This window comes from Phocoena phocoena, chromosome 2 (assembly GCF_963924675.1).
Source record: "Phocoena phocoena chromosome 2, mPhoPho1.1, whole genome shotgun sequence".
Taxonomy (NCBI): Eukaryota; Metazoa; Chordata; class Mammalia; order Artiodactyla; family Phocoenidae; genus Phocoena; species Phocoena phocoena.
The window spans coordinates 61,113,607-61,137,630 of record NC_089220.1 but is presented as its reverse complement, the minus strand read 5'-3'; the positions used below and the strand labels follow the sequence as shown (position 1 = coordinate 61,137,630).

At 34.2% G+C, this 24,024-nt stretch overlaps 1 protein-coding gene across 1 annotated transcript in view; it reads left to right on the top strand.

Annotated features, from left to right (window-relative positions):
- MIPOL1 (mirror-image polydactyly 1) overlaps positions 1–24,024 on the top strand; it is a 231,189-nt gene that overhangs the window by 74,830 nt on the left and 132,335 nt on the right. Inside the window, exon 7 of the mRNA XM_065871589.1 lies at positions 778–885. Coding sequence (XP_065727661.1) covers positions 778–885 — 108 coding nt within the window. The remainder of the gene's footprint in view (positions 1–777; positions 886–24,024) is intronic.

Here is a 24,024-nt window from a genome sequence, read left to right as displayed (position 1 = left end):
CTGTACAATTATTGTGTAAAATGTTTGATATATTTATATTAAGATTTTGTTTTCAAGTGGCATGACATTTCAATGATTTTTTGAACATAGATGCTTCTATTAGCCCATTTATGCTTTTGTTTATAATTTCTTTTTTACTTAAATTTTTATATATTACCAGTAGGTCAAAATGTCATTTCACGTCTTTGTTATCCCTTGTTTTACTTAAAAGTAAGGTTTAGTCAAAATAGGAATTAAAAACACTTGTTTCTTTAGTTGTTTCCTAGTCATGTAGCACTCTGGCTGTTAGTTTTTCTCTACTCAACTGTTTCTTTAGATATTTCTAAAAATCTGAAAAATCTCATATTTTTTTTATTTAAAAAATTAATAAGAAGTCATCACAAATATCATATTGTACTTTATTTAGAAGCTATTGTGATTTTTAGAAGTATACTTTTATTCAGCCAGCAGATACATAGTGAAAGCCATTTGGCTAATGAAGAAAATAATTTTAAATATAGTTTGATCTTAATTGTATAAGAAATAAGTATTTTTCTAATTTATATGGTAGTATTTAGATTAATAAAAGTCAAACTGAAAATTGCAATTGAATTTGCCAGAGTATTGTAAACAATATTATTTTGTTCATATTCAACATTACTTTTAACTTACTATTCTTATTGCAAAGGATACTCTGTCTTTTAGAGAATACAATGGTATTATTTACATTAATTCATGTGGGTTGGTGAAAAAAATGCTATAACTCCTTTACTTAATGGGATTCTTCCCCTGTGGCAGTGCAAACGGCTAGAGCAGGAGCTTCATCATCTGAAAGAGCAGAACCAGACTTCAGCAAACAACATGAGACATCTGACTGCTGAAAACAATCAAGAACGTGCTCTGAAGGTAAATCTCCATTCCTTCTTGCAGGCAAATTAAGGTTGTAAGCCCTGGTGCCAGCTTTCTGTGCTGCATATATCAGTTGTGTACATTTCAGCAGAAGTGAGCTGTGGTGTTTGCCAACAACCCGTTCTTTAAACACAGATACAGCACCCTTCTGTTATGGTATTATTTTATCTCGTGTATGTGTACATGAAAACAACATATTTTCTGAATTTCAAGTGGTGGTATAATAATAACTTTAGGTTTATGTTCATTCTGTTTCTGATTTCAAAATATGTTGTTACCTTTTGTAGTTAATAAAAAGTGGCCACCCTGAAAGAAAAAAAAATTAAATAATGGGCTTTTTCTTTGCACCAATATTTATTACAATAATTTTCTTAATGACTTGTAATATTAGTAACGCACAGAACTGACAGTCTTTGAAAGGTATGTGAATATGTTTGGGAATTGAAAGAGTACTTAAAACGTTACTTACATCAAAAAAAGAGGAAGAAAATATATTATACTAGAACTTGTAACAAGTAAAGAGTACATATCATGACAAAAGTTCTGTTTCATTTTAATGTAGATCCTGTAATTATGAAAAAGGACATTATTTCAATTCTGCTAATTATCTTTTCTTCTTAAGATACTTTTCATTCTCTTTTTTTGTCTTTGCCCCAGTTCCTAGCATAGTGCCTGTGACATAGTAGGGGTCCCTGCCCTCAAGGTGCTTATGCTCTCATTAATGGGTTAAAAATAAAACATAACATATCATTAACAGGAAACATAAAAGATTCATCATTGTTGTTATTGTACAGTTAAAAAAAGATGTGCTATCAAGAGGATTGTATTGTACTTTATTGTCTTAAATTCATTTTTTGCTGCAGATTATGAAAAAAATATGTCATTAGCAGGGTAAGTCATTAAGCCAGAATCATCTACCAATGTAGAGAAAAATGGTGACATTTTGATGTGGAAATCATTTTAACCTGTTTATAAAGTATGAGATACGGTTGAAGTCAGATTTTTCTACAAAATGTATTTAGCTTCATTTTGAAATTCTCAGTGGTGGGTGTGTAATAATTTTGCTATTATTCTTTAATGCACTTTCTCTTTATTTCTCTTGAATTTATATATAGACCAGAACAATAAATGGGAAAAAAAGAATTGCTGTGATTATTTTTCAGTTACCCTGAGGAATTTACTATTGTATGAGTAAAATTAAGTATATAATTATTTAGATGTATATTTGCAAATCAAAGGTAACATAATCTTTTAAAGACAGCTTCCATTATGAGTGCTAATTTATTACCAGCATTAGGGGACAGATATTATGTGCTCTATATGTTATGGCTATTACTATTTAAAATAGAACCTAAAATAAAAATTCTAGGTTAAGTTACGTAATAATTGCATAGTCTTTATTCTGGCATTTTTGGTTGTGTATTTATGTTAAATTGAATTAAGTAGCAGCTGCTATTTATGAAGAGAAAAAGATGCATATTTCTAAAAGATTGTTAAAATTAGAAGGCAAACTGTAGACCAAAAGAAACCTGGAAGTTAAAGTAGTACTATTATTAGTATCAGTAATAAAAGTAATATAAATAAATAAATTTGAATAGGATGAGAGCTGAAATTTTTACGTTTTATTTCATTGTATTATGCTCTAATTCCTAAAGGAAACAGTCCTAGATATAGGTTTGGAAAACAATTTGGGCTTCCCTGGTGGCACAGTGGTTGGGAGTCCGCCTGCTGACGCAGGGGACACGGGTTCGTGCCCCAGTCCCGGAGGATCCCACATGCCACGGAGCGGCTGGGCCCGTGAGCCGTGGCCACTGGGCCTGCGCATCCGGAGCCTGTGCTCCACAGTGGGAGAGGCCACAGCGATGAGAGACCCACGTACCACAAAAAAAAAAGAATCTAAGCTAATGTTCATACATTGCATAGAACTTTCCAAAGTGATGACTATTGCAAATACATGATTATCATACGTGGATATACTTTTTAGTAATCTAGTGCTATTTGAATAATAATGTCTTTGTTTATTCTAATAACCAGGAAATTCTTTCTAAATTAATTTTTATGAAAGAGCATAAAATTAGACTTTTGGTGATCACTTATATGCATTATTTTTGAAGTAGCATGGAATATATACTAGATAAATCTGCTAGCATGACACTTTCCCTACTTTTATAATATTTGCAATTTTCTCTAATAAGTAGAACACGGTGGTACATATAGGATGAGGGGCTGAATTTATACTGATACTAATCTATACCCTGAGAGTTACTTAAATTAAAAGACAGATTATTTTCTCTTTTAAAATAAATTTTATCCACTTATATTAAGAAATTTGTTTCTTGGTGAACACAATTTTGAACATTTAATGATTTTGAAGTAAATTTAAATTAGCCATAAATATACAGGCATTAGATTTGATAAGAAATGTCATATAAAGTGCCTTTCTTTCCTCTTTTATTTTATTTATCTTCCTTATCACACATCTTTAACCTCCTACAATTGGCCTTCAACACTGTAATTCCATTGAAAGACATTCTTTCTTAAATTATAGGTGACCTCTGGTGGTTAAACCTGTAAAACTTATCATTTCATATCCTTCTCAATAACCCAGTCAGCCTAAGAGGAACACATTTCAATCTTGTTGGCCCCTGCCTTCATGAAATTCTTTCTTGTAGTTCTTTATTTCTATATCCTCATCATTTTTCTTTTCTTTGATCGTTATTCTTTAGCTGGTGCCTCGTTTTCTACCAATCCCTAAGGTATAAATGTTCCCCTGGGTTATGTGATTATTCTCTTACTTTTTCTTTCTGAAAAAAACCCCAAACTTTATTATTTTAGAGCAGTTTTAGCTTCACGGCAAAATCAAGCAAACTACAGAGCTCCCTCATATTCCATGCCCTTTAGCATCCAGTGCAAGAGTTGTACATTTGTTACAATACATGAACCTACATCAGTGTAACCCAAAGTCCATAGTTTACATTAGGGTTCACTCTTAGTGTTGTACATTCTGTGGGTTTTGAGAAATATAAATGACAAGTATGTACCATTATAGTATCATACAGAAGAGTTTCACTCTAAAAATCCTTTGTGTTCCACCTATTTATCCCTCCTTCCTCCCAACATGTACCAGCCATTGATCTTTTTACTGTGTTCTTAGTTTTGTCTTTTCCAGAATGTCATGTAGTAGTTATTTTCAGATTGGTTTCTTTCACTTAGTGATATGCATTTAAAGTTCATCCATATCTTCTGATGGCTTTATACTTCATTCTTTTTAGTATTGTCTGAATGTACCACAGTTTATTTATTCACCCCCCTAATGAAGGACCTCTTGGTTGCTTCCAAATTTTGGCAATTATGAATAAAGCTGCTGTAAGCATCCACATGCAGGTTTTTCTGTGGGCATAAGTTTTTCAACTCATTGGGGTAAATAACCAAGAACTATGATTGCTGAATCGTATGGTAAGAGTATGTTTAGTTTGGTAAGGAACCACCAAACTGTCTTCCAAAACGGCTATGCCATTTTGCATTCCCACCCGTAATGAATGACAAGTTTCTGTTACTCCGTATTCTTGCCAGCATTTGGTGTTTTGTTTATTGCAGGGTTGTCTCTTCTAATTTCATCCGTTCCTATGACATCATCTATCATTTATATCCTAACAGATGCTTTGTCTGCCCTTCCACTTGGATATCTTAGTGACTCCTTAACCTCAATAAACTTAAAACCAAATCCCTAATTCGACTTCCTAAGCCCTCTCTTCAACCTAGGAGGAAGTCAGGACCTGAGCCAAACAATATTGACTGTATAACTTAACATTTATTCTTAGTTATAGTCTCCTTTGTTTGCCTTTACAGCTTTATAGAAGCTGGAAAAGTTAAACACTTTCTGAGCCTTTCTTTTTGCCAATTAGACATAAGAGGAATTCTGCAGCAGGGGTGGGAGAAGAAGGAAGAGTGTCTCTGGATAAGTTTTTGTTTTCCTGACGTGACAGGTGCAGCAGGCACTGTTTCTTCCCTTCTTATTACCTTGAACACTTACTTGCTGCCTGGAACAGCAGCAGCAATTTTATAGCTATGAAGGAAACACCAAGAGAAGCTGGCCTTTAACATCATTGAGCCCTTTAGCCAGTGAGCCACTTTGAGAACTTAAAGCAACTATACCCTGACTTATTTTTCTGGTGACATAATGCCCTATATTTTAAATTATTCTTAGCAGTTTTCTATTTACTTCCAAATTGATCAGTTAACATCTGTTAATTAATGGCACTACCATACTCCTAGACATGTAGGCTAATATCATTGACATAATCTTCATATCCTTTCAATCTTTCACCTACTACAAAGTGATAGAGCATCCAGTCCTGTCAATTCTGCAACAGTGATTTGTCTCCTTTGTATTATCATACCTCTACCCTATGTCAAGTTCATGATCTAGATGGTAATAGTACCCTCCTAAATAACAGTTTTGTCCTCAGTTTCTCACCTTTGTAATCAGTTGTCACACTTCCATTAGCTGTCATTCTAAAACACAGGTGACACTTTTCTACCCCAAAACCTTTACTAAGTCTAACATTTTCAGCAGTGTAAGAAAACAGATATCGTGACTTTCCTAATAAGAACAATAAAAAAGGAGGCTATTATTTTAAGAATATTTTACAACATTATTGAGAAGATAAGGAATCTGAAAAGGCCACTAAAATAAAGTGAAAAAAAAATAAAAACATGGGAAATAAGTGATTGCCTGAAGCCATCTTGCATCTTATATTTGTTGTCTCTTTTCCTGATGGGAATAAATGCTCCATGAGGTCAGGGATTTTTGTTTACTTCATATACCTCTGTATCTACTGATGGTATTATAAATACTTGACAGTTAATAAGTCACAAATATGACCAATCATAACAGATGCCAAATGTTAGCAATTTGTATAGCTATACCTTTGTGTACCAGCTGAAACTAGCTATAGATGTATCTCCCGAAAATACCTATAGCAGCCATTGAATAAATATCTGTTGAGTGAATTAATACCACAGGTACAAATTAGTATCCTGCTTTCCCTGCTTAGCACCTCATAAGTATTATCCAGTACACTTATTCTATAAATATCACCTTAATAGATTAATAATTGCAATCCAGAAATGTATCATGATTTTCTTAAATCTTCCCTTAATGTTAAATATTTAGGTTGCTCGCAATTTTGCACTCTTATAAACACTGCTGTGAAGAATATTTTCATGGAAATATTCAATCCCATTTAGCAAACAAAAATTTTATTATTTTTCAAATTTTTATTTTTGATAAAGCATATATTTTTGAAAATGAATGATTACATAAGGGTTTTAATAAAAACATTGTAATCAGCATCCTTACCTTACCTCTCCTGGTTTCTGCTCCAGAAATCACTTTCAACTCTTAGCAATTTATTCTGTATCTATACTATATTTCTAAATGAAAATCTTATACTATTTCTTGATATTTCCTTTTTAGTTACTATTAATTGACTTTCTACTATGAAGATAAGGATTTACCTTTCTCATCTTTTTGTTAGATCAGTGTTTAGTATTTACATTATTATTATAATATTCATAGATGACTGTATAGTGACGTACCAGCGTATGTTGGTTTATTGTGCTTTGCTTAATTGCGCTTTGCAGATATTACATGTTTTTACAAATTGAAGATTGTGGCAACCCTGTGTTGTCAGATGATGGTAGCATTTTTTAGCAATAAAGTATTTTTAAATTAAAATATGTACATTTTTTAGACATAATGCTATTGCACACTTAATAGCATAAACATAACTTTTATTTGCATTGGGAAACCAAAATATTTATGTGACTCACTTTATTGCGATATTCATTTTATTGCAGTGGTCTGGAACCGAACCCACATTATCTCTGAGGTATGCTTATATTACTCAGCAATAAAAAGGAACAGTTTATTGATACATACAACAACTTGGATGGGTCTCAAGGGCATTATGCTAAATGAGAAAAGCCCATCTCTAACGGTTCTGTTCATATGATTCTACTTATATAACAGTCTCAAAGTAACAAAATCATTGTGATAGAGAACAGATCAGTGGTTTCTGGGAGTTAGGCTGCGGAGCAGGCTATGATTCTTAAAGGGTAACAGGGAGTTTCTTTGTAGTGATAACAGTTATAATTTTATAATATTAAAGCGTCATTGAATTATACCTGAAAGTAATGGAGGGAGGATTTAAAAACAGGTGAAATCTATATAAGGTTTATATCCGAGTTAATAGAATTGTTCCAATGTCAATTTCCTGTCTTTGATAATATACTATTGTACATATATATCATTGGGAGAAGTTAGATGACATCTACACAGGAACTCTTCTTACTCTGCAAGTTTTTGTGGGTCTTGAATTATTTCAAAATAATACATTGTTTAAAAATTTACATATTCATCATAGCCAGTGAAAACAGTGCTAAGATATATAAAGGAAATTTTAATAATATTCCCTCTCCCCTCTCATAGTTTCTAGACCTGCCAAATTAATCTTGACTAGGAATTATAACAGTTACTCTATTTTACCTGACTTTTACCTAATTTTAGTGAGAATGGATTCTAAATTACACCAATTAGTTTTGACACTTACCGTGGGATTTTATATTTTCCTTCATAATTTAGAGTCTCAGTTGGATAGTTCCAGTATATGGATCATCTCTGAGTCTGGTTTTGTGATTGCGTTGTCTTTTGACATGTTTGTTGTTCGTTTGTTTTGCTTTTGCTTTTCACATGTCTCATAATTTTTTTTTTGAATGCTGGACCTTGTGGATCAGGCCAGTAGTGTGAGTATTGAGTTGATTCACTCAGGAGTTGATATGGATTGGGGTTTTGTTATTGCTATGGTCACTGTTAGTGCATCCTAAGTTTCAAGTTGCTCTTGGAATGGGTTGCTGTTGCCTTATGCTCAGGATGGAAGCTCAGGTACTGGAGGACTTTTTTCAATGTTCATACTCCACCGTTTTGTTTTCAGTTGATACTATATACTTACACCTGGAGGGTATCTCACTGTACACTCTCCCAGCATTAGAATGCTGATTTTTATCATCTGGTGTTGGGGGACTGAGGGTTTTCTGCTTCAATCTTATGCAGTCCCTTTGTGCTTGGACTTTGGGGTGAGGCTTCCTCAGGATTCCTTTCCATGGCAGACAAACTCTGACCTCTATCTGAGGCAGGTATTGTATGAGAGACTTTCATTCCCCTCTCTCAGTGTAGAAGCTATCTAATGGTATTGGTATAGGATCCTGTGCCCAGGTCTATTTCCTGCCACTCACCCAGGGATAGAAAGAGTTCTTTCTTCTACCATTCCCAAGCAGGATTTTTTTTTTTTTCTGTGCCCTGAGGGTTACTGCCCCTCTGTTAGCTGTAGATGGCTTTTGTTCTGTTCGCAGAAGGAACTGGGACTGGGGTGGGGGTGTGGGGTGTGGTTTGCTCCTTTCTATAGCAGCAGCCAGTTCCCTCCCCCATATCCCCTGCAAGTGTCTATCACTGTAGGAAGGTATCCCTGGTTTTCTACCCTATCTTTGATATTTCTCATGAGCACCTGGTGGAGATCTGTGGGGAAAAATCTACCAGTAGGTGCAAACCCCCTTTTGTCAGGAATTTCTGAAGGTTCTGTGTGGTGGCTGACCCTTCTTCTCATGTTCTGTTCTAGGTGAGCTAGTCTGTGTACCCCATTTGCCTCGGATGCTTGTCCCTCCTTGAAATTAAGACTGGTTGTCTTCCTGAACTTAGCTGTCTAATGAGCTCAAGAAAAGTTATGACTTTGTGCCTTATTCAGCTTTTCCTATTGTCAATGTGGAATGGCAGCTTGTTCCAGCTTTCTGAGACCTAGACATAAACATTACATCTACTGTTGGATTTTGATACTGTTTTGTCATTTTTTTTTTTTTTTTTTTTGCGGTTCGTGGGCCTCTCACTGCTGTGGCCTCCCCCGTTGCAGAGCACAGGCTCCGGACACGCAGGCTCAGTGGCCATGGCTCACAGGCCCAGCCGCTCCTTGGCATGTGGTATCTTCCCGGACCGGGGCACGAACCCGTGTCCCCTGCATCGGCAGGCGGACTCTCAACCACTGCGCCACCAGGGAAGCCCTGTTTCGTCATATTTAAGTAGTTTCTTTCTAGAATTTTTAAAAAGTTTTTGTTAGTAGATGTAACACATTTTATTGAGTTCTTGATGTTGAACAATTCCTTGAATAAATTTTGGATTTGTTTTGTCATTGTTTTCCTGAGAATTTAAAACTTATAATAGTCTGCCTTCATACAGTACTTACTGAGTGCCAGGAACTGTTACTAATGCTTTACATATAGTATTTAAGTAGTATTTAGACCTCAAAGTGACTCTTTGAGATAGTTGGTACAACTATTTATAATTTTATAGGGTAAGAAACTGAGCAACATGTGTTCACTAACGTGACCAATGTTATGAGTAATAGTAACTGGTGGACCTCAGATCTGAACCAAGGCAACTGATCTCCAAAGTTCACAATCTCAAATATAAATGAAAATTACCTAGAGGGTTTTTTTTTTACTGTATCAGGTTTTGTTTTGTTTTACCAAAGTATTTCTCTAATTATTAGTAAGTTTGAATTTTTTTCATATGTTCAAGGGATTGTGTGTGTGAATACAAATAAATAGATGTATTTGTTCATGTTTTTTCCCCATTTTTCTGTTGGTTTTTGTTTGCTTTCTCTTGGTGTCTTGTCCATCAGTGGTTTTGTTTTTTGCATTTTACAGCTTTATTGATAAATGTTTCATGTACCATAAAATTCACTTATCTACTGTTTACAATTCAGTGTTTTTTTGTATATTCACATATTTGTTCAGCCATCACCGCAGTCTAATTTTAGAACATTTTCAACACTCACCTAAAACATCCTGTACACATTAGCTATCATTCCCCATTCCTGCTAACATCCTTCCCCTAGTCCCAAGCAACCACTAAACTACTTTCTGTCTCTGTAGATTTGCCTTTCTGGATATTTTGTGTAAATGAAATCATAGAATATGTGATCCTTTGTGACAGGCTTTTTTCACTGAGCATAATATTTTCAAGGTTTATTCATGCTATAGCATGTATCAGTACCTCATTCCTTTTTGGTTGATACATAATATTCATTGTATAGATATACTGTATTCTGTTTATCAGTTCATTAGCTGATGGACGTTTAGGTTGAACATATAGATGTTTGACAAATTTTTAGTGAATTTTTAGATACTGTGTAAGGTAGGAGTCCAAATACTTTCTTTACATGTGGATATCCAGTTTTCTCTGCACCATTTGTTGAAAGACTATTTTTCCCCCACGGAATTGTCTTGATACCGTCTCAAAAGTCAGTTGGTCATAAATATGAGGGTTTAGCTCTGGACTGTCAGTTCTGTTCCATTGATCTAATATATCTATCTGTATGCTGGTACCACACTATTGGTCACTGTAGCTTTGTAGTAGGCATGTCATCATGACTTGAGTCCTCCAGCTTTGTTCTGGCTTGTTTTGGCTGTATCCGCTTTGATGTTAATGTTACTAGCTTAGTGAATGACCAAAATTTCTGCCTTCAGCTGTGGTCTTGACAAGTTTAAAATTGCATTAGAATGGGGACTCTCTGGCCGTCCAGTGGTTAAGACTCTGCACTTCCAATGCAGGGGGTGCGGGTTCAGTCCCTCGTTGGGGAACTAAGATCCCACATGCCAAGGGGAGTGGCCAAAAAAAAAAAGTTTAAAAAAATTGCATTAGAATGATCTTGCCTTAAGTATTAAATAGAATCCATTTTTAAAACCATGTATTCTTGGTGCCTTTTTATAACAGAATATTTAATTGCCTTTTCAATTGTTTCAATATATTTATCTAGTTTTTCTGTTTCTTAAGTCAGTTTTGTTGGTCTGTATGTTTTGCTAGGAAACACCCTATTCCCTTTAACTTACCAGATTTGGTATGATAGAACTATAGATAATTTTCTTAATTTTTGAATCTCTTCTATTTCTCTGTATTCACTGTCTTGTCTGTATTGTGGCATATATTTGCTTTCTCTTTCTCTTCTTCTCTCTCTCTTTTTTCTTATAAAGTCTTTCCTGGGTTTTATGCATTTTATTTTCTTTTAATTAGTTCTTGGTTTTATTTATCCTTTCAACTTGTTAAATTTTCCATTTCTGTTTACCGTTTCAATCTTTTTATTCTCTTTTTTGTTCTAATTTTTACAAGTTAATTAGCTTACCTCAGTCTTTTTTTTAAGTAAAATTATAAGGCTACACATTTTACTCTTGACTATAATTCCAACTGTGCCTTATAGTTTTGGGAGGGATCAAATGTTCACTTTTTTTCACTAGTTCTGTTTTGATTTTTTTGGTTGATCCAGGGTAATTTAGAGAATATAATTTAAATTCCTATATTTTAAAACATATTAATGTTTTATTTCTCACCATGTAAATAGTCCACTTTGAAAGGTATCATTGACTAAATAAATAAAATAGTCTCTGTTCACAGAGCATGAGGTTCAATATATATTCAGTTGAACTCAATTTAAGCTTCCACTATAGTTGCATTTTTATAATTTTCTCATATTGCTAGGAATTTCTTGCTTTATACATTTGTCTGCTCTATTCTTTGTTATATAGTGTTTATGACTACTATATCTTCTTAGGCTATACATGTACATTCCATCATTATATAATATTCCTCTTCAGACTGCTTACAGCTTCATACCTTTAAGTCTTCTATTTCTGATATATGTATTAGCACTACTCTCTTGGTTCATTCAGACTGCTATAACAAAATATCACAGACTAAGTACCTTATAAGTAGCAGAAATTTATTTCTTACAATTTTGGAGGTTGGGAAGTCCAACATCAAGGCAGCAGTATGATAATGATCTGGTTAGGGCCCTCTCCCTTTTTAATAGCCGGCACCTTCTCGCTGTGTCCTCATGCGGTAGAAGGGGCAAGAGATCACTGTGGAGTGTCTTTTAAAAGAACATCAGTACCATGAAGCCTCCATGCTCATGACCTAAGCACCTCCCAAACCAAAGCTCGTACTTCCTAATACCATTATCTTTGGGGGTTAGGATTTCAACATAGAAATTTTGGAGTGATGGAAAAATTCAGACGATAGCAACTGCTTTTTTTTTCTTTTTGTTTTCTCTGTTTTGTTTTGTTTTTACATTTACCTAGTATAATGGTGCTGTTCAGCAGTAATTTTGCTACTCAGAGTTTATTCATCCTTCACCTGATTTTTATAACCCTTGTTCTCCTGTAAGAAACAGACTTTCCCTCATTCTCAGATGTGGTTTTGTTGGAGGTGATATACCTCTGTGGCCTCAGGTCTGACAAATCAGAATGTCAGATTCCCTTGGCCACAGCAGTGGCTTCAGAAACAGACACCTGTACCACTTGAAGCCAATGATTCCAGGCCTTTTTTCTCTATACTGTTACGGATTTAATTTAAACAAAAATGGAGTAACTTACCAAATATGTCATAAAGATCTTTCTCTATATATAAATACAAATCTGCATCATCCATTTGTTGGCTCTGTAGATCCCTGTGCTTGATACATAGCATGTAATTTTCTGTCTTCTATTTAGAATATTTTGATTCCAACTGTTCAATATCATAAGCAAAACTTTGAAAAATAGTCTTGCATGTACATCTTTGTCTTAGAGCATAAGTGACCATACAGTGGGAAGTATAGTGGCAGGAAATTACTTGAGAAGGGAGAGGATGATACCAGATCTTGTGCAGGTTGCAGTTCAAATCACTGAAGTGTATGAGAGTTTTCAGAGGTCAGATTTACAAGAAAAGAAATAAATGAAACAATAGTAAATTCCAACATTTCTCTATTCGTGCACAAAAATAAGTGGTTCACAAAGGAGACTAAGAAGGAATAGTCAGAACGATAAAAGGATTACAAAGAGATTGTGTTATCGTAGATTCAGAATAGAATAAAGTTCTGTGACGGGGTAGTTCACAGTGTCAAATGCTACAGAGAAGTCAAATAAAATCACAAGTGTCCATTTGATCTGACAGTTAGGAAGGCAGTGGTAGCTTTGTAGTTGCAGTTTCAGTTCAGTGGTTCTGGTGGTAACCTTGAATCTAGTAAATTGTATAGGTAATGAAAAGTTTAAAAGTGGGAGAAAGGTAGATTATTTTTTAGGAGCTTTTCTGTGAAGTAAAAGTGTAAGGGTTAGGGGCTCCCCTGGTGGCGCAGTGGTTGAGAGTCCGCCTGCCAGTGCAGGGGACGCGGGTTTGTGCCCTGGTCTGGGAAGATCCCACGTGCCGCGAAACGGCTGGGCCCGTGAGCCATGGCCGCTGAGCCTGCGCGTCTGGAGGCTGTGCTCCGCAACGGAAGAGGCCACAACAGTGAGAGGCCCGCGCACTGCAAAAAAAAAAAAAATGTTAAGGGTTAGAGTGTAATGTGAATGTGACCTGGAGGAAGATTTTAAGATGGAGAGAATAATAGCTAACATATGCTTAACCATTCTCCTTTTATGAGAAATCTGATGCGTGCCTCTCTAGCCCAAAGGTAGCTAGTTATGACCTGTTTAGCCTGGTTCAAAAAGATTGATAGGTCAGATGATAATTTAATAATTTAGAATTGGGAAACTGAGAGAGAACAGGACAGTGAGCTTTGAATGCTGAACCAAACGATCCCAAGGTAGGCTTAGGGCCAGGTAGACTGCTGTAAGCCATGAGTACTCTGAAGTTATGAATCAGCCAATTGGAAAAGTTGGGGCCAATATATTAAAAAACACAAAATTCTGAACAAGGGAGATGGAGAGAAATTCTATCCTGGTTCCTAATAGCATTCTGTTCCCGTGCCAGGCTTTGTTTTCCACATGATAAATTTTTTCTTTCTTTATAAAAAGCAAGACTCTCAGCTAGACCAGGTTTACAGTCTTTGCATACCAAATGGGGAATTGCTGTGACAGCATTCATTATAGGCTCTCTGAAATGAACAGTTACATTAAAGGGTGGCTCTGTGGATTACTGCACCAGGTATAGCCAAATCATCGAAGCCTGTGTAAGTTCATCAGGTACACCAAGATACAATAAAACTGATGAGGTTCAGATGAAACAACTGTGAACTATTGCCCCTTACATAAAAGGAATACTGAATTACATGTGGGAAACTTCTATGGAGATTATCAGTGGCAAACCCCAAACGTAATACTTGTGGATACTTGCATTTAATTGCTCCTAACATTGTTTACTAATGTTTTTTTAATTTTGACTTTCGTAGTACTATTTTAGGAATATAGATATTATTTTGATAAATAATGATAGAAATTTAAAATTACATTTCATGCTTCCCTCCTGTTTTATACATTTTGTAATAATGCTAAAAAATTAATCAACGGGAAGATCCAACATGCCGCGGAGCGGCTGGGCCCATGAGCCATGACCGCTGAGCCTGCGCGTCCGGAGCCTGTGCTCCGCAACGGGAGAGGCCACAGCAGTGAGAGGCCCACATACCGCAAAAAAATAAAATAAAAAAATGAAAAATTAATCAAAATGACTACTTGAATGAAGACATACACCTTCAATAGGAGACAGTTTTAGGCACACCAGGCAGATTCACCATTATGTGAGCTGACTTTAGATAGATCCTGGAATTTTTCTCCAGTCTTTGTATCATCTGGTCTTTGGACCTAGTATTTCCTCTGACTGAAATGCTCTGCATCATCTATTGCCTTACTTCCTTTGTCCAGATAATATCTACTCATCCTGCCTTCAGTTTGGCCAGAGTCCTCTCTTGTCTCTGGCCAAACTGGAGAGGGATTTGTGTTGGAATGAAATTGTTTTAATAACAAAATAAGTACTGATCTGAAAAGAAATGTAATATGTGAGAAACTCTCAGTGCTCCCAGGACTTCTTCCCAAGTCTTTCCTAGGTCTGCCCACATCAGCAGTCCTACCTTCCCCTTGTCTTCTGCTCTCACCTCATTATCTCCTCTCTTTTTTTCCTGACCTATTGGTCTTTGGTATTATGGTGGCCAAGAAGGTATAAAAGAGCAGAGTCCATGATACATTGTTGGAAATAGTACCCTGGGAACCTTTAAAGACAATAAAGGTCCACTCGATTGGTTGTTAGGTAATGAGTATAGGTTAATGGTTCTTAACAGAGGCATGTATCAGAATCATGAAAAGAATGTTTACAAAATAATAAATCTGGGCCTGACCCAAAGCATACTGAATTGGAATATATTGCACTGAATTTGGAACCTTACTGGTGTAGACTTGGTGTTTAGACATAAAATAGGGGCAAAATATTTCCCCAACCTTCTTTAGGCCTATGGAATTTTTGTTTCTGAAAATAATAACATTTGTTTTCTACCAATTGTGCTTTTTAATTTTATTTCTGTTTAATTTTCTAATTGATTTCTGGATTGGGCTGATATCAGTATTTTTGTGGCATCATCAGTTTTATGTCTTTTATAAAGTTCTTTGTTGGTATTTTAAGGATAAGCTGGATGAGGCTACACAGAGCTGGCCAAATGAAAATTTTCTCTTTTATTTTTAGCATTTCCAGCAACCAAATTCTATACAGGGTTGTACCTCATAGTGATTTGGAATAAATGACATATTAAAATCTCTTGTGAACTCCAGTGTAGTAATACTGTGAAAAGTGTAGTGCAAAATCCAGATGGTTATTTAAAATACTATGAAATTTAATTTGATGGATTTTTTAATATTACATGTTCTTTCTAAAGTAAAATATATATTTTTTAAAAACTTTAGATTATCAAATACAATTAATTTACTTTGACTACTAAGTAAAAATATTTCTGATTTCAGACATGATGATAGAAAGCAGTCAAGTCCTTCATTAGAGATTACATAAAATTCTCAATAAAAGTAACTATATTTAACAGTGTAGTTTTCTGTACCAAGCAAATCCTTATTGTAGTAGCATTTTTGACTTGAGTGGTTTTTAGACACATAGTTTTTAGTAATTCATCTACAGAACTTTGGCATATTTAATTTATTTAGAAAACTAACATTTGACATAAATTGTCATAGCTATAGTATGTCTTCTGTATCAAAATGACTTCATTCTGTTGTTCAGTGTTGGTTAGTTTTTCTGTTATGTTGATGCATTAAAGCAGATATTAAATTTTATCATTAATTCAGTGCCTGGTCTCTCATCAAATCCCCTTAATTACAAATTGACTCCAAGGATTAGACAGCATGGATTTTAATTTTAACTGAAACAAAAAAGGCATCTTGAAAAATCACTCTTGCCTAGTGACTCGTAGACACATTTTAAAAGATCCTATAATTTATTGCTTAGTATTTAAAGTTCAATACAATACAAAATATACCACCAACATTTTTATTATCTTATATTCATATTAAATATGTGTTTTAAAATATATTTCATAGTCTTGAAAAAACTCGAAGTTTTTCAACTAAATTGCAGCCTCAGGAGTTCTGATAACTTGTAACCCTTTCTTTAGAAAACGTTAACTTTGAATCTTGCACAACCATAATTGTATCTGAATGACATTTATATTTTCTTGTATTTCTGCTTCCTTAATAATTTCACAAAATCATACAGTGTGATTTTATATACCCCATAGAAGTCTTCCCAGTATATTCCAATATTCTATTTCCAGTACTGTATTATTTGCAGTTTATGACTATTTCATTAAATCTTCACTTCCTTTTGATACTTGCTATATTAAGTCCAGAATCATTTTTGTGCATTTTACTCTGAAGATATATGAACTTTTCTGTCCTTTCTAAAAGTGCCAGTTTTTAAAGTTAAATTTTTATACATAATTATTCATTTTAAATAGTAGAATGACTATTCGTTTTTACTAGAATAAGAGGATGATGAAATTAAGTCATGATCACTGATCAAAAAGTACATATGTCCCCTGTATTTTTGTTGCATTATATGGTGATCAGGTTTTAACTCTGAGTTGCCTCTTAAAAAATTCACTTATTCTTCTGAAAAGTTTCTGGAATCTAACTTGTGTTAGTAGTCACTTACGTTGACTTTTATCTAGATCCATAAGTTTTCAAGTAATCACTTTACTTTAGAAAGACCAAGAAATAATTACTAATAAACTCTAAGTATTCTCAGGTAAATCATTTGTTTTTTTAATAAATTCTGTTGTCAATTACCTTTACCTTTTGAGAGGTTGTAAAATATAAGTAATAATGTTCTTTCCAGTTAAGTGGATATTGTATATCTTATATTTTTGTAAATTGATTTTTAAATAGTATTCCATTGTGGGCTTTTGTGCTGTTGCTGTTAAACTGGATTTTTATATGCTGAAAGGTAGCATCCAAATGAGCTCAGCTCATCATGGAAGAAATAAATTGCCTAGAAACAGATTGTTTACGTAATATTAGATGGTAATATAAACCAACAAAAGCAGGAAATTAACTTCTAAGGCTGACACACTGCCCTTTCCTTGCTCCTTTGTGCTTGTAGGTATCATGTATGTGTTGTGATACCAAAGTACAGTGGAGTTAGTTCAGAACTGTCAAACATAATTCTAAATTTCTTTACTTTGTTGGTTTATGTCACAACTTCATATTATTATTTTGTCCCTTAATGCTGTATAATGTCCTTCACATGTGAGATGAAGCAATACATGCGTGAACTGGAACAAGATGGAAAAGTTTATTTGCTTTTCTCTCATTTACAGTTGATTGCCTCTGATTAGCCAATATCGTGCAGCTTTGATGTAGTTCTTTAAATTTTGAAAAAAGGTAATACAAGAAAAAATTATAACATATCTGAGGAAATTTTTGAAAAATGTATGTACTAATTAAAAACATTATTCACTCTTAATTTTTATTCCTGTTGATTACTTTTTATCATTTTCTTGTCATCTTGAAAGGCAAGTATCTCTCTTTACAAAATAACTTCGGGCAATGAGAAACTACTAGTGTTTTATTATGAATACTCAAATACACAAGTATGATTTCACAGAGCAGTTATAATATGAATTGCAGAAAGGAATTATATGTGGAATTCTGAGGGTAGGGCTAAACCTCTCAAAATATCCCCCAAGATTTACTTGGACTGATAGAGACTTGGCCATTCTTTTAACAGCACCTGTTTCTTGATGATTACAGTAAAATGTACATAATTCATTCACTTGGTTTTTATATTCAGTAGTTATATAATAGCTCATCAACTGTTAATGAGTGTTATCTTTGCTTTGGGTGGCTTTTTTATAGTATTATGGGGGGACTTTTTATACTAATGATATTTCAGTATTAGAAAATTGGTTTGTTTTATGAATATGAGTTCCATCTCTGTAGCAGTTTGGAAATTATTTTGCTTTCTATTTTTCTCTGTAAACAATTTCTACCCCTATTTAGGTATTCATTAGCACAGTTTTCTAAAGGAGAATTACATATTTTCAAGCTTTAAATTTTTCTTAATCTAAATCTTTCCTTGCATTGTAACCAAAGGTACTTGACTGCTTTTTCTAAAAAGGATTCTTATTTATTTCTGATTTGTATGTTAAACCTTATAGAAGATCAGATACTTTCTGTAAAAATTATACAACAGAACAAGCTATCTAAGTGTGGTCAAACAAAAGATTTTGCTCTCAGAAACTAAAGTACTATAAAATATGGTGGTAGAGGGGGGTGTAAAGTTGGGGGTGGTAGTAATTCTTTAAGAAATTCTGCTTTTGTTTTATGCAAGTAGTGTTTAATTGGCTAGATTTAAAAGTAGTGAAAAAATGATCTATTTGCTAGAGGTTTGCAAAACAATACTTTAAGCTCTTACTTGTTTTGAGGTGTTGAAAGGTGAAACATTTGACATTTTCTTTTCGGGCATTGCTTTAAAAAACAGAGGGCGGGAAAGAGGCGTTGCCACATCAGAGTTAAGGGTGTTTGTGGTTGTCCGTGACAGCAGCTCTAGTTTTAAAACACCTGTGTTTACTTTCCAGCTTTTCAGAGTCTGCCTGAAAGTGGCCTAAGAATGGCACAGGGCTTCATGGCTGGGGTTCTTTATAATACAGAGAAAGAACTAAACTTTATACTTCAGTTTTCTGTTGCAATCATTTAATTAGTTTATACATTTTATCTCTTCATATACTTACATGTGTACATAAGATAATGCATTATTTACATAATCTATAGATTATAATATATAATTACTTTTATAGATATGTTTTGCTTTTTGTTCACTGATTGGAAAAAGGCTGGTGAGAAACTTCAGTATATTGTACAGATGTATTTTCATTCACAATATAAAGAAGTTACTGAAAAAAATGAAAATTCAGTACCTTTTCAGAGAGAAATGAATGTGGTCTAACATGTATTACATTATTTTGTTAATTTATTATCTTTAGTGGTTTGGATATAGGTTGATGTTTCAACTTGCCTATCATTGCTTCGCTTGTCATTGTTTCCAATTTAGGGACATGTGCTTTTTAAATAATTATTTTGTACATTTTTTATTATTTTATAATATTCAAATGATACATATTATATAAACTTTATTATTCTCAAAATTGAGGTATTCTTACCTATGACAGTTTAGTTTAACAAAGTTTAGTTTTTACTGATTTATTTGTTTCAGTATTTTTTTGTTTTCAGACCTCTTAATGATAGACTGAAGCCAGATGTCATATACTCAGTGATGCATTCCTGTAATATTCAAAGTCTTGATTATATAACAAGACATTTCCATGATAGTACAGTTAATGTCAAGCCTCCTTGGTGTATAAAAGAAATAATTCTATCTTTTGGTAAGAGATAGGTGCTCTTTATTTCTCCATATAACTAGTTTTTAACATTTTATGTATTTAAACCCTTTTGAGAAGCAAATGCCGGTTTTGAAGCTTTTCCCTTAAAAAACACACATGCACAGAAATTTATTTATAGTTTCAAGGAGTTTATTACCCTCCCAACCCCATCCATGTGCCCCAGGATAAGAACCCTATTCTAGGTCTTATTTTCTTTAGATAGTTGTTAATTCTTTAGATAGTTGTATAGACAGTTGTTAACCTAGTATATCAGAGAATCACCAAGTCAAATAAAGTATTAAGAGCTTAGTACAAATCACCATGTTAGGAATTGAAAAACATAAAGCAGACATTGATTTTACCAGCTTTAAATATGAATAGTATTTTAACAATATACTTCAAATCCTATGATGGCTACACATTGTCAGTGTCCTAATCTTAGCACCTCAGGGAATTTGAAATAAAAATTATAATTACCTCATTTTTCTAGACAGAAGCAATTGACAATATACCTATTATATTATTGAAAGATAAAGGCAATTAATATTATTACATAAAAACTGCAAAAAAGATGATATTCTACTTCAAAAATGGAATCATTTTGGTGTAGGCATCCATCTAGGTGGATAATGCTCAGCTACAGACAGTATCCTAAAGGAATTATGTGTAATAATAATGTGTATCACCTGGAAGATAATGAAAACTTGAGGAAAATAACTGTTAATTAAGTTGTTAAAATATGAAAGAATTCAGAAGAAGACAATTTTAAATGTTTGAAACAGAGGAAAAGCAGCAGAATTAAGTGGCATAAGTTATATAACAACTAAAATATTTTAATAAGGATTTATAATAATACTTTATTGTATATGATTTAACTTGAATCAGAAAAACTATTTTGGTCAAATGAAACTGCTGAGATAAAGAACAATTTTATTTAAAATCTTCCATTTTTTTCTTTTCTGTGACTACTAATGAGGAAGTAAAAGGGAGAAAAGATTCTCTTAGTGCGGTGAGTACATTTGTTCCCAGTAACTGTCAGATTGCTTAACTTAACTCTTGAAACTTGATACAGGATTTCCATTGGGTGTATCAATTTTGTCCTGGTGGCAGCTCTTGTTAGATAGTAGTATATCTCTCCAACATAAGTTTCAGTGTAATTCATGTGTAGTCACTTTTTGTGTTCTATAAGATTTATAATTCTTTAATAAAAATTTAATGTGTGTATCTGTCTCAAGCACTCTTTCAACTTCCTTAGTTGTAAGACCATAATTCTCTATACATACGCAGCATTTTCCTGAGTCTTGAGCTATCAGTCCTATGTTTGGAATGTATTTATTATAAAGCATTGGGTGTTTTAAAATTCATATTTCTCTAAAACTAATATTTTCCCATATAACTTTAAGGGGAAATGGGAAAATGTTAAGATCCAAAAAATATTCTAAAAATTAAATGAGACAAGATAAGATAATTGAAACAAGAGAGAAAGCCAAAGATATGGCTTGTAACTATGCAAATGTATGATAATGTAACTTGGAGAATTACATATTATTTCATGTCCAATTTTGAGTAAGTGTGAACAGAAAAAATACTAAATCAGTGATCAGGAAAATCTTTAAGTAACAACTCTGAAACAATGTAACACCTTAAGAAACTTTCTTGGACTCTCAGGATTAAAAATAAAACGCGTTAATCAGCATTATTGGAGAACCATGTTTTTTATTTAGAAGAAAGCTGAGTCATTAAGCACCTTAAGTCCTTTAATTCAACCAATACTGACTATCTTTCAAAAATATATTAATATATTTGCTTACCATAGTAAACCTAATATAATTGTATCAGATACGGCTTGCTTGTTTCAAGGATCAGAAAATCACGCCCAAAATTTCTTTTAAAAAAAAGCTTATTTTTCACATAACCGAAAGATCAAGGATAAGGCTAACTTCCAGAGATTACTTTTTGTTCAGTTGTTAAGTGTAATTTTAGTCAACTTTATTGAGGTATCATTTAAATACAATAAATTGCATCCATCGTAGGGGTATACAGTTCAGTGAATTTTTTTTTAATATGGCCATTTCTTTTTTTTAATTAATTAATTTATTTATTTTTGGCTGTGTTGGGTCTTCGTTTCTGTGTGAGGGCTTTCTCTAGTTAGGGCGAGCGGGGGCCACTGTTCATCGCGGTATGCACGCCTCTCACTGTCGCAGCCTCTCTTGTTGCGGAGCACAGGCTCCAGACGCGCAGGCTCAGTAATTGTGGCTCATGGGCCCAGTTGCTCCACGGCATGCGGGATCTTCCCAGACCAGGGCTCAAACCTGTGTCCCCTGCATTGGCAGGCAGATTCTCAACCACTGAGCCACCAGGGAAGCCCCCAGTTAAGTGAATTTTGGCAGATATGTGTCCATCATAATAAAGATACAGAGCATTTAAGTCATCCCAACCAAAAGATTGTTCTGCTTTCCAATCTATCCATCCCTCCACCCCTGGCCCCAGTAATCCCTGATCTGCTTTTTGTCACTATAAATTCATTTGCATTTTCTAGAAGGTTATATTAATAGAATCATATAATATGTACTCTTTTGTATCTGGCTTCTTTCAGCATGATGATTTTGAAATTCATCCATGTTGCATGTATCAGTAGTTCATTCCTTTTTTCAGCTTCAGGAAAATCTTGATCTCTGAAGTTTTATTCCATCTCTGGATTTTGTTTGTTTTCCTCTGTATATTAACTTAATTTTCAGGTTATATGGAGCTAGAAACTTCAGCCTTTATGCTTCCCAGTTGAAGTCTAAAAGGACAAAGCAAATTATCAAAAATAGAAATCCTGGAATTGGGGCTAGCTAACTTGGCTTGGACTAATAGGGATCACGTGCTTATTTACTTATCTCTGAAATGATTATTGTGGCCAAAGGAATGAAATATACTGACTGCCTTAGGACAATCCAGGTCTATCCCTAAAGCTAGATTGTGAGTGGGGAAGGAGGGTGTGATGGTTAATTTTATGTGTCAGTTTGCCCAGGTATTTAGCTAAGCATTATTTCTGGATATGTCTCCAGATAAGATTAACATATGAATTGTTGAACTCAGTAAAGCAGATTGCCCTCCCCAATGTGGGCAAGCATGATCCAATCCATTGAGGGCCTGAATAGAACAAAAGGCAGAAGAAGGGAGAATTTGTTCCTTCTCTGCCTGTTGGAGCTGAGACATCAGTCTTCTCCTACACTTGGACTAGGATTTGCTTTATCAGCTACCATAGTTCTTAGGCCTTCAGACTCAGGCTGGGACTTACAACATTGACTCCCCTGTTCCTCAGGCCTTCAGACTCAGGCTGAACTACACCATAAGTTTTCCTGGATGTCCAACTTGCAGATGGCAGATCATGGGACTTCTTAGAACCCTATTGGTTCCGTTTTTCTGGAGAATCCTGACTAATACAGATGGGTTTCCAAAGGAAATTTGAAATATTATTTTGCCAGAAGAACTAAGAAAGAATGAAGCATAATAAAACAAACCAAAGACAGATTTCTACTTTAATAACATGACTAAAAATTTATGCAGGCATGTAGTAAAACTGCATTCAGTTTCTATTCCTTACCTTTTCAACTCTTAAAGAAAAGAAGATAAGCACAAATTTAACATATGCATATGTGTATATACATTCATATATTTATGCATACTCATACATACATATTGTGGCTAATCACATGGTCTACATAGAATAGATCCGTGTTTTTTAAGTTGGATTCCTTGACAGTCTGGAAATCTAGGTCTTTATTCTTTTTTTCATCAATTTTTATGGTATATATTCCATGTTGTGTCTTCTGGCCCTTGATTTTTTATTCTTGAGAATCATTTATTCACAAAAATTCAGTGTGTTTTGAAATAAAAGGCTTTAGCTTCTGCTTCTGGGTGGGATCAAGTGGTTTACAACATTCCAGCACTCCTTTCAAGAACAACTGAGAAAAATAATTTATTTAAAGGGATCAGAGAGCTGTTGGGGGCAATGAGAACAAAATTGCCCCAGACAGTGGTAGCAAAAAATCTGAAAGGAGAACTGATTTCTTTAGTCACTTTTACCCTGTAGGCATTCACTGATTATCTGTACATAGAAATCTGAAAATTCCAGCCTTATACTCATGGAGGGTCACTGCTAGGACACAGAAAAACCAGCAGTTTTTTGGTGATGATGTTGAGGGAAGGGGAATTCAAGTGCCTTCACTACATTTAGTAGCGCCTTCAGGACATCTGAGGCTGTACAGGTTAGGAGATTAAAAACATAAACAGAAGGTCTCTGAGAATCAGGATGGACTTCACTGCTGTTTTACGAGAACCAAAGGCTACAGACTGGCATTTACAACTGTACCATTCTTGTTTGAATTAATGTGATCACCTCCTACTCCATCTGCCT